We start from the raw sequence: 19,165 nt of genomic DNA on the forward strand, positions 1-19,165 counted from the left end.
CCAACTACCTCTGCCTTGTGCTAACTGATTGCAACATGCACCTGCAAATTTCCCAATTCCATGCCCCCAACTAGTTTTCTGTCGTCCTCAACTGCCCTTCCGTTCCCTTGGAACCTATTCTGTGACTCTAATGATCCGCCGATTATCTACCCTACGCATTACATAGCCCGCCCAGCTCCATTTATTTCTCTGACTGTACACTGGAATATGGCCTATCCCCATTGGGTCAATTATCCAAACTTTTTTTCTGTCTCTTAACGTAACACGTAACATTTTTCGTTCCATTGCTCTTTGCGAAATCCCTAACTTGTTCTCAAGCTTCTTTATTAACCTTCAATTTCTTCCTGTATATTAGCACCGGTAGAATTCAATGACTGTGATCTTTCCTTTACAACAACAGTGATAAGCTCCCAGTCAGAATTCCATAATGCTTACCGTATGTACCCCAACTCATTTTTATTCATCTGTAAATTTCCTTCCTATGATCAAGGTTTTTTCTAAGCAACTGACCTAGATAACCGTTCTCCTGTACAGATTCCAGAGGCTCACTGGCCATCTTGAATTCTTGTTCCCTTTCCAGGCCATTCAACATTATCTTTGCCTGCATATCATATTGACCGCAAATAAAGACGGGAACTTTCAACTAGTTGAAAGTTATCGCCTGTGTCGTTTATGTGTTCTCTTCCGCTGTCCCCGTCTTTATTTGCGGTCAATATGATCTGCAGTAAACACCAACTAAGCCAAACTGAAGTTCTTCTGAAGCATTATCTTCGTCTTCTGCAGAATCAACCCAACTCTTACAGTTTTTTGGTTAAGGTCCGCAATCGCGTGTTGTAATTGTAAACAACGTACACACACACACACACACACACACACACACACACACACACACACACACACATATATATATATATATATATATATATATATATATATATATATATATATATATATATATATATATAAACGAGAGAGGAAAGGGGGTTAACCGAGGGGCTCAATTTTTGTAAGTCATATCATAAGAAGCCAACACTGACACCACGGGCAACATAGGGGAAATTACTTGTGCTTCGCAAGCACATGTAACTTGACCTATGTTGTGCTTGTTATCAGTGTTTGGTGGCTTCTTATAATATATATATATATATATATACATTTGTGTGTGTGTGTGTGTGTGTGTGTGTGTGTGTGTGTGTGTGTGTGTGTGTGTGTGTGTGTGTGTGTGTGTGTGTGTGTGTGTGTGTGTGTGTGTGTGTGTGTGTGTCGCAGAACGTCGCAGAGCTCAGCTCTGCGACGTTTTCTTCATTACACATTGAAGAACTTTCACTTGATACACGGCATAAGTGTCTTAAGTGAGCCGCTATGCGCAAGATGAGCTGCTAGCATATATTATATGATAACATGGCGCCCTTTTTCGACACTCCGCCCTGTCCTGCAAAGATTACGATAGATTGGTCAGAACAGTATAGCACTATTGGCCGCCGTTCGCTTATTTCAGGTTCTTATATTCTTGATAACTGACCTATTTTAGCTGCTGTGTCCAGTAAACCGACACAATTTATTTGTTGATGAATTATCAACATTTATTCATTTTCATGAAGCTATCTTATTTTGTCACACAGAAAAGATATCCCCGCTGAACTGCTCGGCAAAATACATAACTTTGGCGAGCGGAGACATATTTTGAACTTTCATTAAATAAAGTTTAAGTGTGCAGTTTAAGAGAAAGCTATAGCTCGGGAGCTCCTGTGTAAAGACATGGCAACAGAGAACGCGTCTTTCTCGACAAGCACTGCGTTGATCTCGTTGCACTTTGTGGCATTAAAAAGAAAGTGGTATAGTGTAGTGACTGAGGTAAGCACGCTTGTTTAGGCCTTCAGTAATTCCGGAAAAGTTTTTTGAAAATTGCAAACTGTAAAAAGCTGAGCCATAATGTTCGCAATTACCTCCGCCGGGAAAAACGATGTCACGATTTTGTAAACTGTGCCGAATCTTAAGTGCTCTAGATGTTCGTATAATATACGAATATGAAATATACCGCTAATTTGTAATTGAGACTTTTGCAACACACTCGCAAAACATTCTAACACTCTTCCTTAAGTATGTAAATTCGTATGCTCAATTTTTCCACTTTATATGTTTTAACAGATGCAGCTTACAGAACTGCAATATATGTTGTCGGTGCACGGTTACAGATTTAGAAACTACGAGTGCTTCACTTTTTCTTAGGCTAACCAATGTTTGGAAAGTGTGGGGAAAATAATGTCAGGCGCGAAATCAGTCTACTTTCTAGGGTCACTGCAATTTACTTTCCTTTTTTTCCCAACTGCAACAAATTGCATTCAAGGCGGTCAAGCCGTTTACGCATCTAAGCATTTAGTCATTGTATATTCATTCTGAATAGAAAAAAAATTGTGTATCTCGACTTAAACCTCTGTCGTGAGAGGGGGCAGAGGGATCCGAGTAGATTTCGACCACTTGGCGTTGTTAACGTTCACCCAAAGCACGGTACACGAGTGATTTTGCATTCCACCCTCACTGCAATACGGCAACCTGCGACTTCATTCTGCAGGATCGCAAAGTCAAAGCTGTTGCGATATCGCGGCTGGCGGTGTCCAGAGGAACGCCACAAGAGTCCGAAAGAGTTTATTCTTTGCTTACGTAGTACAAGCGTGCCGGGCAGTCAAGAAAGCGCTATCTTCTTCTCTTTGCACCAGCCACGTATCACCTTGCTGATGGACTCGGCCTGGGAGTGACTCTCCGTCTTGAGCATCTCCACGATCTCCCGCAGACAATCCCTGCATTGGGGAAAGAACCGTTGGCCATATACCTGCTTGAAGACTTCTGCTGACACAGTAACATCGAGAATTTGCAAGCACTACAATTTAGATCGGTATTCCCGTTCCGTCAAAATATGGACAAGGCTGTCGTTAAAACCTTTTCACAGTGTAAATGTTTGTGAAAGTACCGTGTCGATGTTGTAAGATCAATTTCAGATCGAGCAACGAACACTACTAATTCTGGCACTAAATAAATGGATTATCGTACCTTCACGCGAGAGCTAAGTATAGCACGCGTCCTGACATTTCTGGTGAGAAGTGGTTCGTAAGAACATTTCAGATTCTCATTAGAACATCTAGTTCTTCTTTTATTCAGTGGTGTACAGCAACTCCTTCACCCATTATTACAAGGCAAAGTCACAAAAAATGTCATATTGGCGCTGCGACACTTCGTTGACATGACGCCAATGTGCTTCAAATGACAATTATGTTTGCTGATTCTCCGTGTTGCCTTTGCGGTTTTATATGTTTCGCGCAAGTAGATGTATATTCCTTGAAGCTATAATAATATGAACTAGCGATTCGAAAATCGTATGTCAATATAGCAGATAACTTTTGGTTATGCCAGTGGAAATTAGGCTAAGAAATATGTTTGTGAGAAAATAAGAAGATGCACTTCTTGTCAGCGGTTTTATCGTGTTGGGTACCTTCATTTGAGGTCAGTTTGGCATGTATGGTACAATATCACTACAATCACGTCACGGTGCAGCGAAAACTGCAACCGAAAACAGCTACTATTCATAGGGAATGGACGCATTATGAATGGAATTCCCATTCTCACAATGCGAGAGGGAGTTCGATTACGAGTGCCCTGTAGCGAAGTTAAAAGGGAAGCAAGGTCTGAGAGTGATATTGCAGTGTGAGAGGAAGGCCAAGTGCGTCGCAGTGACCACTCTACAGGGTAAGTGACAAGTCAACTAGGGCGGAGTAGATCCTCCTAAGAATAAAGTTGTGATGTGTGCGCCCTAGCTTCGTCCCTCTACACCTTGGGAAATGGTTCCCTCACAAACACTACCAGTCGAAAGTGAACTCCCAGCTTTTAAGCAACGATATATTCGTTGACGTGAACTCGAAGCGGGCGGGTCGAGTCAAAAGTCCAGCTGGCCTTGTCCAACTCTACAGTGTCAATGAGCACTTCGCCAAGCGAGTTGGATAAGTTAATCCACCTCTTGCAGGCAGGTTGACCGAACTCGTCTGGAAGCTCACTTCGTGCAATCGGCTGGTGTCTACATGCGTCCGACCATAAATTTCAAGCCGACAAACTGGCTGGACCCAACTTTACCGCGTTGGTGTAAGCGTAACTAATTATCACGGCGCTGTCACGCAGGACACGAATGAACAGCCAAAATAAGTACGATTCAGGCAGCTCAGGAAACAATATCGTCGTTTGAAAATGCATTGGCGGAGCTACAATTCTGACGTCCTGTCCTAGATACCTCCTTTCCGCTCCCTGTGTGCAAGTGTATACCACCCCGAAGATTCAGCAGGAAAGGCAAACAACCTAAACGATGCCTTTACTGACATGTCCGTCACTCGCATCTACCACAAAAAAGCAGCTACACTTCGGCGAACAGTTTCACAAGAGAGCTCTTAATAAACGTGAAGAGGAAAACATGAATACACAACATGAATGGTACGTAGATGAATTACATCGCCTCATTCACACTTGATTACTGCCTCTTGACGTCTCAGTGACTATGGTTGTACCTTCTGGCTGCGGAGGCTTTCACTTGTGATGCTAAAGGACCAGATTGATCTCACGAATATTTTTACCACCCCAACGCTGCGTCACAGGAAGCCGCTAGTGGTAGTTTTTGACAGACTTCGGGAAGACCACAATCAATGAAACCAGGTAGCATTTCCTTTTTGCCATGGTCAACTCTCAACGCGTCAGCTCTTTCAATGATAAAGAAAGAGGTGCCGGTAAAATGATTCCAGAGCGGTAACACGGTTTAGGAGGCGCTTCGTTTGAATTTACGGCCCCGAATAACTTTAGACAAATTGCCAGAAAGTAGCAACATTTAAAAAAAAAAATGAAGCTCGAAGTGCCGCAGTACCAAAAAAAAAATATCGCAGTTCGGTAAATTGTATCTCTTAGAGCACTTAGAGTGTACAAATGTGATAAATGGCTTGATACCTTACGAGAGATTGTTACCCTCATTAAAAGGGTTCAGAAAATATAGTGGTATGTTACTGAGCGTTAGACAGTATACAATTCTTCCCCTCTTTAGATGGCTGGGCAAGCACGATTAACACAATGGCGATATTTTTTCACGTTCCTTTAGCAGGGTTATAAGATTAACACTATCTTTTCTTATTTTTTAAAATCTCACTATATTCATAAAATATATTTGTTTACGAGCCAAAACAAAACATGGTTCCTATACACTTGGTAGATTCTTATTTTTTGCGCAAGAAACCTCATTAAATCTCATGCATTTGAAGCCGAGAAGATTTCTCAGCTTCCATGTGTTTTCGAGCTCCTGAGATTAACGTTGCTCTTAAAGACGGGTCTAACGCTTTCCATTATACGCGACATGTAGGGTAGGTTCGAATTCTGGCCACAATCGGAGACAGTCTACGTACATAGCTTAAGCCTACCAATTCATTCCTCGCTTTCTCTTGAACGTTCAAGAAAACAAAATGCCAGTCACTCAGTAAGGCAGCTTCTAGCCCAGGTTACGAAATGCATCTTAAACGGTCTGGAAGACGCATGGGAAGATCATGATGATAATGATGGTGGTGCTTATTAGCATGGTTATTGAAACGGGTCAGGTGCAACTAGTCCCCTAACCTGTTCCATTTATTCCGTTCTTACTACTTTCATCTTTATGCAGCCTTTTGCTTGTCTGATCTCAATCTTAGCTTTCGTATTTAATACCTCTCGCTATACTGTGCCACTACGTACACTTGTAATGACTCCGGTTTCATCAATGTCTTCCCTGCTTTTCCTCCACCGACCTAATTATCACGGCTGATGAGCAGTTAATCTCTCCACCTGCTTTGAATCTCAACGCTTCTGGAAGGTGGGCACTCGCTACAAGTCTATCTAGGCGAATATCTCAGCATTTTGTCACAATGTGCTGAGTCGTTTCCGGGCTTTTTCGTTTCAGCACATACGTGCATCATTCTGTGGCGCGAATTTGCTCGGGCACGTCTAGTCCTCAGGCAGCCAGCCCGTACCTCAAATAACAGGGCACTGCCATTTGCGTATTCGCAAAACTTGCTTCCTGATTTGTATTTTGTCGTTTTCTTGTAAATCTCCACGTTCTTTTTTTTTCAGGACGTCAATGCGCGACGCCACCTCGCGTTGACAAAAAGAGGTAAGAAAAGCACATAGCTCATAGCATCATAGCTTTATTTTACGACTTCGCATATGATCATTCAGACTGGGATACATAGCGCAAAAAAATGACACAGGGACAAACAGAACACAAGACAGGCCAAGCACACAGGATCACAGGACACAGGCCAAGCAGAACACAGGACGAGCGCTTGTCCCTGTGTCATTTTTTGCGCTATGTACCCCAGCCTGAATGTATCCCACCAACACGCCCGAACTTGTTCCCTGCTAATTCGCATATGCGAACTAATAAATGGCACATAGAAATTGTGGCTAAGTATTTTTTGTGTGCACAGAAGATCATCCGAGCGAGCCTGCATGCCTTCTGCTCCGACGCCATCTCGCTTGGACAGCCAAGTAACCGCCATCATTTTTCACTTCGACGCTGTATTCGTGAAGCCGTGTTTCACGGTTTCGTCAAAATTGGAATCAGGCTTAAGATGTCAGCTGTCCGCTTAGTCATGTACTCTGCCGTCTACGACGGGTATTGGAATTAGAGAAGACAGTTGGTCTGGTTGGTGCTTATTCTAGTACTCGAGACATTGTCAACTAGCGTCACGCAGACTTCGGACGACCACGAGAAGCACACCACACAGCGTTGCCTCCTTTGTGCTTCTTCATGTCATCCTACATAATAATTATTATTTTTTGCACTATTTCACAATGTCTCGAGCATTGAAACACAGCCATACTCACGGCTCGTCCCTCCCGGCAATCACCCTCTGGAAGGTGCCCACGCAGGCTCCCCTCTTGCCCTCCCAGTATTCCGGGTTGGCGTCCATCTTCTCCAGCAGGTCGAAACCTCGTGCAGCGTACAGGAAGTGGCCCATCTGAGACAACGAAACATGGTGCTGAAGTGCAGTCCTCATTTGCATTTATTAATTTATTTATTTATTTTGTTTGTTTATTAGTGGCAGCAGCATCGAGTGACATTCTTGTTTCTCGCGCAGCACTTCTGTTGCACCTCCTGAGATGACCGGGTACGATATTCAAAATTAATCTGAAAAATTAATAGAAAAAACTGGCTGTGGCTTAGCTAAGGTTAGGCCCAGGATGCGAAGCATACTAGCCTTTATTTTAACGCGACAGCGTTAAGGAGCTCGTGTCGCAGAAAAGCCGGTGTCGTCGGCGTCGGCTCAGGCATGCGGCGCTTGCTCAGACGCACATTTCGTTGTCGCGCCGAACGCTGCGTTGCTCGACGCTCACCGCGTCCGATGCGGGGCGCGTAGTCGCTGCGCCGTAGCAAAGCCACCTAGAAACAGTCTCGGTAGCACGCCGCAACCTTCGCTTCTCATTACAACGAGCAGCTCTCTCTCCAGGAGGCATCTCACCTCGTGAGTGTCTAGCAGAGGCACGCGCAGCTGCTTATATACCGCCGCGACGCCGCGAGCGACGGCGCGAGTTGGAGCCCCGTTTCTCCTCTGTCGTGACGTCACGGTGTCACGTGGTATTGAAGGCGACACCGCCGCGCCTGAGGAGCTGTGTTGAGCTCTAGTAATATGCTTCGCATAAAAATAGTACAGCAGTGGGACGAGCATGTTCGTGCGGTTACGACGAGGGACGCCGATGAGCCAGATGTGGAAGAAGACAACGACGAACGCGCGAGCAGTGGCACGTGAACGTTCGCGCGGTTGCACCTACGTACAGTCACGATCAATTTGAAGGTGATCGCTCGAGCGGCGACCGAAACTAGGAGCAGCGCCTCGTTACGTCATCACCATCAGTCAAGAGGGAAACATCAGATAGCTTTCCTCTCTCTCTTTTGCTGTTCGCTGAGCAGCTGTCACTCCTGTCTGGCAACTCGCAGTTTTTCGTCACGCTTCACGAGATAACCTGCGAATCCATTTCGACTGCCTTATCAGCTATTGCACAGAAGGGTCATTGTTAGCCAATGTATGCATGAGGCAGGGACGCACACACATCATTGCCATGAAAGGGTAACAAGCACAAAAATGTGGCGAGTTAGTTTTGGGGGGTGATGGTTGCAGCCTGGACGAGCGTAAAAGGAGAAGAAGGCAGCGCAATTTTAGAGCGCAGCTCTTTGGCGTCCGTTCCTGGGTTTCGCGTCGTCGTCGGCGTTGTCGTCGGCCTCGTAACCAGCTCCGCCCCCCTTTCATCCCCCCAGCGCTATCAGCGACCGACTGATACCGCTGGATGCCGCTGACGCCGCTAGAGAGTCAAGATAACGTGACTGCATAGAACACCGTCGCCGCCATGCAGAAAGAGGAGGAAAGGGTCCCCCCCCCCCTGTTCTTGTGTGGCGGATAGGGTGCTCTTCAGTTGCCGACGCGCCGGTTATTTCACGTAGGCCCCGGCACGTCGACGAATACGTGACCACCTTCCCACGGCTAGACCTGGTTCTTAGCGCTGCGGAAGCGAGGGTATCATATTGTTTGTGTCGGCATCGGCGGCGTTGTCCCTGAAACCAACTCCGCAGCTGGGGTTGACTCCGTCAGCGGCATCAGTCAGTCGCTGCTATCTCTTCCCTCCTCCCTTTATCGTGTTGTCCGCTTGCTGCGCGCGCTTCTGCCCCCATCGTTTGCCGCTGGGTGTACACGCCGCCCCCCTCTTCCTGCGAGTCTCCGGTTGTCAAAGCGCCGGCTCGAACTTAATTCCTTTCTTCGCTCCCCCTCCAATGCAACCCCTGTGCGGTGGCAATCAGAGAGCCAGATCGGTGGAGGCGGATCTGTATATGTGCACCGCCCGAGCCGAAATTGCCGCTGCCGTTCGCCCTGTGCGGTGGCAATCAGAGAGCCAATTTCCTAACACTTATGCGGGAGAACATCCCGTTCCTCTCGCTCGTAACGCGTCCCACGGCTGTGACAACCTCGCGAGGCACTTGTATAGATCTCGTCTTTGAGAATCAAGCATTGGTGTACCAAGTCGAACATATATCAGTCTATTTCTCCGACCACGAAGCTTCCTTCATGACTGTCAAGAACTGTTAGTGGAGTCTTTGTTAAAGGAATACGTGTGAAAAATAAAAAAAAAATTCTGTGATAGCGCATACATGTGTTGCTCGATTTCTTTGCCTCAATCTATCGAAAAGGTGAAACAGCTTATTTGCTGCGCTCAAATTTCGCATTAGGAAGCAACGTAATCGTCGGTAATTTTTTATCTTCGCAGTTCCGAAATCGGCCGCTATGCTGCTTGGAAGGCCCGCCGGTCGCAGCTCGAGCGATCACCTTCAATTTGATCGCGACTGTACGGCAATACTCACCCCAGGAACGGGCGTTTAAGCGTTGCGCTCTAATACTCTCGCGCGAACTTGTAGTCTTGTGCGGCACTATGCTTTCCTGCTCACCCTTTCGCCACACTCTCCTCCTGCACTTCCTGCCTCATGCTTTTACTGTAGCCTCCTCCTCCGCTTTTCTCCTCACACTCTGCTCGCTATTACCGTCTTTCATCTCCCGCTGCACTCCGCGTTCGCTCTTTCATCATTCGCTGTTATCGTTCGCTCTGTTACGCAAAATGCCGTGCCACGCCGAGGAAAGCCGACGCTCAGCGCAGGAACAGGAACCTAAGAGCTGAGCTCTAAAAAAATTCAATAGAACAAGCTAGTTGTGCAAAAGAGAATGGCGACTTTATACTGGTGATCAACCCGGAATGGTAAACGCGATGGTTGTGACAAAGTTTACGTTTTAATAACAGCTTCGAGAAAGGAATATTTTCGAATGACAGAGACGTAATATTTTTCCTTAGAAGAGTAAGAATTTCGCCTCTCTGCCATAGGACTTTTTTGTCGAAGAGAACGAATATTTCGCCAAGAATGAGGGCTTATTGTTTCACTGCACAAGAGATTAGTTGCAAGTTTACAGGTTGCATAAGTTAAAGAGGCCAAAGACAAGCCTTCTACAAGAGCAACCATAGGTGCCTGCGCTCTTCAGTGAAACGTCTACTAAACTTGCAGAGGGCAATTTTGTTAATCAGGATCGTTTGTTTAGCCTTTCGTGCTTAAAAATTGGGCGTGCGGAGCGTTGCGCAGCTATATTTTCTAACGAGATGTCGTATGTAGCCTCTTGTTGAACAATAAGTTCACCGTGAGATACCAGGCCGTTTACCCAGGCATCTGTTATGTATGCTACCGAGATGGCGTACTGCCCACTTACTATCGTTGTTTTTGCCTTTAATATCCTGTAAAAGTACGAACTTACATCTACGTCAAGAAATATTGTTAGTCTGCGTATTCAGATTAGGACAAAGGGATATTAGGGAGGCCAAATGGAAGTGTTCAGTTTACGAGCTGCCACATCATACCTAGAGCTTTAGGGGGATTAATTTCTCGCGTGTAGCATCCTCATTCTTGTCCTTTTTTCTTGCTTTTGTATGCGCTTAAATCTAGAAGCTCAATGGTGAAATGATAACCTTATGCAGTAGGCTGTTCAGGCAACATTTTCAATCTACTTTTCAATGAACTTATGTTTGCAGTATGCATCACACGACGACTAACTACGCAGCCTTTTAACGTACAGTTTCTGAGGCCTTCCAGCAGAAGTCACAAAGTAATTTTCCTTGCTTCTGTATCAGTTTATTTCTTCAAGGGTAAATACAGCAAGACAGCGTGAATGCCCAAAGAGTACAACAGGACAATGATTCGTTTGTTTCGCCCCTGCCTTCAGCGAAATTTGAATAAAAACAGCACAAGAACGCTGCCATTGCATTTTGTTCTCTGTACGAATAAACTCAGCTCACAATATTAGTTGCATGGCCACTGTAGATGCAGGTATTGCTAGATCCTTCTATTTTGGAAAGAGAGTTTCATTATGATGACAACTATAATCACGCTAGTACAAGTGTTTGATTCGTAATCTTCAGGCAGCTGGAGGAAACGACCTTTTGAATTACCTCTTGCGTATTTTGTCACCTAAAGGTTTTATGTGCACTATTCGCACTCATCCGCAACTACACACAGAACCCACAAGAATAAAAGGTATTCCACCACATCTGGGATTGAAATTCATAAGCCGGAAGCAACTTACAGATCGGACCTCGACGCGCTAAACCACTGTGCCACTGCGGTTTGCGGTTTGTGAAGAGTTTTACTCCTCACAGAAGCTCTGACAGTGGTGGCGTCTACGCACATAGTTTGATGACCGCGAGAGGCAAACTTAGAGCACGAATACTGCGTTGGGCAAGTAGCATAGATGTTCTGCAGAAGGTGGCGTCGTACGTTGGGAGCACCTGGTGCTGTCGCAATGAAAAACTTTAAAAAAAAGTTGTTTAAAGCTTGGTGATTTTTTTTGCATTGTTCAGGCATTGATAAATGCTTAGCACAGCACAACACACAGACGCTGTCCTCACTTTGTAGCAGTCATTGGCCAGCAGTTGGAGCAGACTAAAGGACTCGCTCGAAGTGTCCATGCTCTGGTAGAGTTCCCACGCCTGCTGGGGCTTGCCGTTCATGATGTCTGCGAGAGAGCATGATAGCTGTGAGAAGTGTCGCTACGTCGCGCACTCTGTGTCAGTTTTCATGGCATGTTCGCGAATGTGCAGTAGGAGTCATGCGCCCCACAGACGCAAGGACCTGTGGGTACAGTTCGCTGCGCTGGGAGCCGGTACACAGTGAACTGGAAACTTCCCTTACAGCACGTACGTAGACATAGGGACCAAAAGAACGACGAAGACAAGCGCGTTCTTTCAGTCCCTCTGTCTATGCACGCGCTGTAAGTGAAGTTTGCAATGGAATAGCGACAAGCCCGTGCCCAAACTTTGACACGAATGTCGTACACTGACATAGCCTTCGCAGCACACAAATGCTGTAACAGATTATTGCGCACGAATGCAAGTCGTAATCCGACGGTGGGAACGTCGTAATCCAAAAAAAGTTCATGAGGTCGACCGAAGGAAAGTCGAAGTTATGCGGCGCCCGCTTCCGGACTGTCCCGGCAACACGAACACCTCAATCAGGACAACGGGGAAGTTTTTAGGTCCAGCTGCTATACATCTACAGATAAGTCTAGAAAGTATAAGTGGTCTAATTACTCACCGCGCTTATTTATAATTGGCTGCGGTTTTTTTTTTACGAATGCGGTAAACTTTACACTATGTTTGGCAGACACTTTCTTTAATGCGCAAGCATTCTTTGGAGAGCTCCCCAGCCCTGCCACGCTAAAAGTGTGATGCCCCATATTGACACCAAAATGCGTAATTTGCAAAGTTAGGACGTTTAATCGTTATGATTGTGTAAGTGTGGATAATTGGTACCTTTATAAGCGATTAGCAACAAATTAAAGAGAGCGTGCCCATAGAGATACACAGGGCTCCATTGAAAATGCGTGGGGGAAGCTTATAGCAGGAGGGGGCCGACTTGAAATTTGGAGTTGGGCAAACTTAAGACTTGGGCTGGCGCAATGTCCACTTGAACGCTGCTGAGTGACGTCCAAGTTATGTACTTGCGGGCAAGCAAGTGGGTTGAGACGCTTGGCGCGTTTTCATTGGGTCTTGTCGAGGCGCAGTTAGACTAGCGAGAGAGACAACGAGGGAGGGTGACACAGCCTCGCAGCGATGCACTCTCCCCTCACGCAATATCTCACGCGTTACTGCGGCAGCTGGTGTTCGCTTTCCCCCGGTGTGCCCCTTGGAGACGCGCTCGTGCCTGGAGTTCCGGCTCGATTGGAACGATCGCTTCGAAGGCGCCGTATGCGGCGAGAACATCTGACAATTGTCTCCTAAAGCCTAAGCATTCTTTATGCTCTGAAAGGACATGTGTAGATGCAAGTAAATAAAAGTAAAGAACTAAAAGCAAGTAAAAGTAAGGAAAAGCGAAGTCAAAGCCAAGCCAAACAATGCTGACGCATTAGTACAGAATTCTCAGAATTTCTGCAGCTTTTTTTAGCATGTGGTACTCTAGTGCGCATGCAGAGAAAAATAATGAACAAAACATGGAAATCTGCAATGTAACTGTATCATAGTGGCAGGAATAGGTAGCTCAAGAGGGGATCATCAACTTTTCGATTTGGTTTCAAACGTGCCGCAAGCTTCCGCTGAGTTAATCGCGACAGGCGTGGTTTCATGCATGGGGAAAGAGTCCAGCAAAGGAACTTGCGTTTCGAGTGAACTTTGTGCGCATGCACTACCCATCTCGACGCTTCGTGCCGTTAGATGGCGCTGACCTGCCGGCCAGTCGACGCTCGCACGGTACTGATAATCAGTCGGTTGTACGTCGCGCGCGCGCGCACGTTCGCGGCAGTGCAACGTACATCCTCATCGTCCTATGCCCTCCACCAAGCGCAAGTGCGTAATAAAACTAATTGATTTTCTCAACATGAACTGCGTCAGAAAATTCTTAATGTACGACTTACACAAAAGCTGCAGACATGATAGCTTCGGATTTTACTTCGAATATACGAGAATGTCGGCATCCTCAAGTGACGATAGCACCTGATGACGTAATGTGATGACGTCACCACGTCAAACATGACATTCCGCCATGACGTCTTCGTCAAGTGATGGTGTCACTTATGGCGTCATGTGATGCCTCTTGGAGAAGCAGCACACTGTGCGCTGCTCGCTTCTTTACACTGTCTCGGGGGCGACCCACATTCTTGTGTGTGCATCATGCACGCGGACACGTAAAATCTTGACTAACTATAGGTTAACAGCTTCGCTGTAAAAAGAAATAAAAATGAACCGATGCAGCAAGATTTAAAGCCAGTATCTTGTCATTGAAAACAGTGCTATTAAGAAAACAGCTACTGGTGGGTGCAGAAAATGGTCAGAATCGACGCGTTACTTCGAGCTGTGCATATTGATCGAAAACGCACCTTCGTGCGCTTACCGGTGACCCAGCTGCTGTCGTGCGAGCAACCTAGCTATTGCCACAAGCCTATCGATTTCGTTGCCCATGTAAAAAAAAGAAAGATAGCAAGTGCAATAGCGAAGTTGAAGGAAGCGCATTGCCTGCTTGGAGCCAAGGTCAAACACGAGGCCATCAAAGTCAGAGTCTGACGCCGATGTGCGCTCGACCCTATGCGCCTGCTTGCTGGCCGCTATCGCACATGCGGCGCGCATGCTCGACGGGCATGCGGGCGCTTTCTAACGCACCCGCTTATACGCCGCTACAGACCTGGAGCCTCGTCGTCTCACTCGCCGGTACGGGCATGCGCTCCACAAACAGGCGCGTCTCGGTTGCGCTATGTCGCGCGTAAGTCACTACTCGCGGATACAACAATGGGCCCTCGAAAGAAATGAAGTGGAAGGGAAGCGTGGGCTCTGCAGAGGCACGCCACGCGAACCAAAGCGGCGAGATAGGAGCCGAAGCGACGGGCCAACGAGATACGCGCGGCCATGGAGCGCGAGCAAGAAGAAAGGCGATGCGCGGCCACAGAATAGCGGCATGCCAAGCGTACGGTCGCCGAGCATGCCGCCGAAGCCAAGCGGCGCCGATCGCAGGACCGCCACTTGGGGGACATCGACGGGTGCTTTCAAAAGCACTTTGTCGAAAACGAATTCGGCGCATAGTGCACTGTGTGCGGCCGCCTCTGGTTCCGATCGCACCCTGTCAGGGTGTCACGGCTGGCACATGTTGCGGTCCACGAGCAACCGTTTCCCCAGAAGGCAATGAGTTCGTTCGGGCCGCCGCGCGCAGAGGAGAAATGATTCGCATTTACTTAGATAATTATCGAGGGTGGTTTCTGTCGCGATTTCATTTTCTCACACTGCTTCATTATTCGTAAAAGAGCTATACATTTACTCACAGCATCGGGTCAGCCAGCTCTGGTAGATGTAGCTCGACTTTATCTTGTCGCTCTGAATCATCAGGAACACCTGTAGAAATCATACAAAAAAAGAAGGCAGCAGTGAATACGGATAGCACAAGCTTCCAATAGGCCTCCGGAAATTTCAACCACATTTAGGTGGTGGTGATGGCAGTGGACGTGGTGGCGAAGCAGCAGGCAGCATTTACACAGCCGGCAACTGTTCAGCCTCAACCCCAACCGCATTTAGTCTTACAGCGCAAGGTGAGTACCCTCAGCATGAATTGCAAAGCGAACGGCTAAAAAGAACAGATCAGACCACCTGCTACTCGCCACTATAAGATACTGCGAAGTGCATTCATTCCGTATCCTTTTTTAAGCATTGTTTCTATGCTTTAAAAATTAAATTTAGCCATGGTTACAACGGCGGGTAAGCCTCCGTTCAATCCACAAAGCTTTTCATTAGTAAGTCTTGTTGGTCGTTGGTTGGTCGCACTGGCTAATCTGTCCGACATCGCAATTAGCTCGCACCTGCCCGTGCCATGAAATTTATTGGGAGAACTCATTTTTCTCTTTTTGAATACAAGCCTCTGAATCACACGAACTAACGGACTCTCAAGTAACCAGAAGATGCACGCCTGTCGAGCGAAAGGGGGGCCCATTGGCGTGTTCACCCTTATTCTTCCTTTTCTTTTTATTCTTCATGACTAGCCGGACGTTATACCCATCGTGAACGCAGTTGCCAGCTTGTCTTGCCTTTTGTGTCCTTTCGTCTTAATTACAGGCGAACGTCATCCGACTGCGAATTAGATCGGGACAAGGCTATTAGGCTGGGAACGCTTAGGAGTGAGGATCAATAGCAAATGTCTCAACAAGCTTTGTTTTGTAGGTGACATTACCTGGTTGAGCAACAATGGGGATGGATTGCAACAAATGTTCTAGGACCTTCACCGAGAAAGTTTGAGTATGGGTAAAGATTATTATGCAGAAGACAAAGGTTGTGTTCAATGGCCTGGCAAGAGAACAAGAATTAATGATCGCTGGTGAACCTCCAGAGTCTGTGCAAGAGTATGTTTATCTAGGTCAGTTGCTCACAGGGGACTCTGATCATGAGAAAGAAATTGATGAAATGAAGAAAAAATGGCTAGAGCGCGTACAGCAGGCATTAACAAATCCTAACACGGAGTTTACCACTATTGTCGAAAAGAAAAGTATAGAATCGTTGAATTGCATACAATCATTGCATTTTATGGAGCTAATATATGGCGCAGAAATTTGGAGTTGGAAAAAGAAGCTCCAAAACAAATTTAAGGAGAGCGCAAGGGCAATGAAACAAGAAATGTTAAGCGTAACGTTAAGTGGCAGGAAGAGAGCGGTGGGGATCAGAGAGCAAACGGCAATAGCCAATACTGCAGTTGACATTAGGATAAAATAATGTTGCTGCGCAGGCCATGTAATGCGTAGGGTAGATAACCGGTGTGTCATTAGAGTTACAGAATTGGTGCCAAGGGAAGGGAAGCGTAGTCCAAAACGGCAGAAAATTGGATGTGTTGATGAAGTTAGAAAATTTTCAGGCGCAAGTTGGAGTCAGCTAGCGCAAGGCAAGCAGAACTTGAGAACACTGGGAGAGGCCTTCGTCCTGGAGTGGAAATAAAATTATTATTATTATTATTATTATTATTATTATTATTATTATTATTATTATTATTATTATTATTATTATTATTATTATTATCCTCACCATCGTGGGAAACGCGTTACTATATGCATAAGACACAGCCAAACGTGTGCACAGTTCCAAAACGCAGCATCTTGTATGTACGCAAAATCGTTTGTTGTTTACCTCTAAAACCATTGCAGCATTCGTTGCTCGTGCCCATTCCACGTGCCGACACGTGCCTGTCAATGTTATTGCTTGTGGTTTTTGTTTAAGTACCACGTGGCCTTCCTCATTTAATGGGCTCGCCAGTTGCTTTAGAGCTATGAAAGTGGTGCAGTGTGCCATGACGGAATTATTACAATGCAGTGATAGGTTAGCAATACTATAAATGACCCTAAATTTCGATACCCTTCGTTTTTTTTTTGCCACAGTATAGCCATTGTTGCTTTCAAACGCTTGCTCAAAAGCATTTTTCCACCAATAATATGGATACCCAAGTAACGTGGAAATTACATTCTGCCTACTTAAAGATAAATTTTGGTTATCTAGCAGCCAAGGCACTTGCTCTTTTGACGTAGGTGCAGAAAATAACCTGTAGTTCAATCGATTTCCAACATTAAAATGGGTATCCCAGCAGCAAATATGTAATTGAGCTATTTTAGTCGCGTTTAGCTTGTGACCAATGGATTGAATGCAGTTGTTGATGCGGGCAGCATGCAACAGACGGCACTCTTGACAGTAGAGTGGCCGATTGGGGTTACCGGCGTCCCCGTCACCCCCATCCCGCATGACTACCTGGAACCACGAAGTTTCTAATCTAATTTGTCATTACACCGCGTGGTTACTAAGCGGGAATTTCGTACTAAAGCCCCTCTTACATCTTAGAAGAGCTCTAAATGCAAAGCAACAGCCGTTCCAAACCTATTACATTCTTAAAACACAAGTACAGTGGCAGAAGCGATACCCTTAATTCACCTAGCTACCTTATTGAAATACCAGTTCACAAGAATTTCAGAGGCGTTTCATTTATTTCAACAATCAGCAATGATGCAGGCACTTTGTCAACAGCTATTTAGTGCCTATCCCAACAATTTTTGAAAAATATCATCAACACTGATGACTTGGGAAAGTTCGGTGGGCAGTATCACAACATCGTAATGACGCGTCAGGAGCAATCGAGCGTATAGCTTGCTGCATCTAGCGGCGTCAGGTGGCACAGAGCCGAAACAATCGCCTCAAATTGCCGATATTTCGTTATGCGTAGGGCATGGCACTATACGCAGACAGTGTGCATCGTGAAAGCGACTTTGTTGAAACTTGTTTTTTTTTTAACTACATCATGTCATTGAATCAGGCATCAAGCTTGTTACAGTGCCGACAAATACGTAGACCTTTCTTTTTTTGTGTGCAGGATGAACACTACCCAAATCCCAAGCAAGAAGTGTCGACACAGTCAATGAACACAACTTTAGACAAAGCAATGAAAACGTAGTGGCTAAGTGATAACAGAAAAAAGATCAGCAAGGGGAATTTAAGGATCTTGGCACGGCAAGCATGTGGTACTGACCGATGAGAAAATGCAACATGTAAAAAAAGAAACGAACGCACTGAATGCTCAAAACTATTGAGGTGTTCGTCCTTGCACTGCTTATAAACTGTTGAAACCGCGCACATATTCCCCACGAGAAACAACAGCGAATGTAGACGCACAAACACTTATAAAGGTGCCGGGTGCCTGGCGACAATGATTCTTTCGTCACCATTTTGACAGAAACTCAGCGTACTCCTTGGTCATTTCGCACTTCTATTTGTTAGAAGAGCAAGGATGCACGATCAAAAGCTGCCCACAAGGGGTAACTGCTCGCATTGTTTGTCCTCTTTGGGTGTCATACGTATACTATAGCTTCATCGTATTTGCACGCTCGACCGTTCAGATTGCCGATAGGAAATTATACACTCGACGTTGACTTCCCTGGGAGTTTGTTGGACCGGATGTTCCGTGGCTCAAATTATTCGTACTGTTACTGCGCAGAGAAACCCAAGCATTTCCAACTACTTCAAACGTTTCAACTGCCGGGCATCTCAATATAACGAGGCGTTAAATGTGACCTGATTTGGCTCTGACCTTCACTTTCACTGTCGCCATAGTGTGGCAACACACACACAAAATGTTCGTTGGTGCTGAGGCATCTCTTTCCCTTCGTATCACAGTTCGTATGCTTTTGGAGAAGCGAAAAGTAAGAAAAGCGGCAGCAAACAAAGCGTGTCCTATGCCCATCACGAGCAGAGAGGCGTAGCGGAGTGCAGCCTTCCAGCTGGCACCGCCGGCGCTGTTTCTATGTGCCCTACCCAACGACTAGTGAAGGAAACAACTTGTGGAGTGTTGTACCGCATGTGATGCTGATCAAGAATATTGGACAATCTTATCTCCAGAAGCGGCCTTGACGCGTTTTGTTTTATTACCTTCAGCCGATACTCGTGGAAGTAGCTTCTTCGTTGTTGCCGTTCCTTTCCCTTCTTTTCTCCAAATTCTCTGAATTCAGGAAGCGTGCCGTTAAACATTTATGCGTATTTCGAAGCCACTACGTTTGACACTAACCTGTTATGCATTCTTCATCGTACGTAA

General features: G+C 46.0%; 1 protein-coding gene across 2 annotated transcripts in view; it reads right to left on the minus strand.

The window, feature by feature from the left end:
* Nucleotides 1-2,642: 2,642 nt before the first annotated feature.
* Nucleotides 2,643-19,165, minus strand: part of Ttc26 (tetratricopeptide repeat domain 26) — a 100,567-nt gene continuing 84,044 nt past the window's right edge. For both annotated transcript variants that reach the window (XM_070522766.1, XM_070522765.1), the window contains 4 exons: nucleotides 14,880-14,949; nucleotides 11,485-11,591; nucleotides 6,880-7,013; nucleotides 2,643-2,798 (listed from right to left, as the gene is read on the minus strand). In XM_070522766.1, the coding sequence (XP_070378867.1) occupies nucleotides 2,684-2,798; nucleotides 6,880-7,013; nucleotides 11,485-11,591; nucleotides 14,880-14,949 (426 nt within the window). In that variant the 3' untranslated portion in view covers nucleotides 2,643-2,683. The remainder of the gene's footprint in view (nucleotides 2,799-6,879; nucleotides 7,014-11,484; nucleotides 11,592-14,879; nucleotides 14,950-19,165) is intronic.

Source organism: Dermacentor albipictus, chromosome 8, assembly GCF_038994185.2.
Source record: "Dermacentor albipictus isolate Rhodes 1998 colony chromosome 8, USDA_Dalb.pri_finalv2, whole genome shotgun sequence".
NCBI lineage: Eukaryota > Metazoa > Arthropoda > Arachnida > Ixodida > Ixodidae > Dermacentor > Dermacentor albipictus.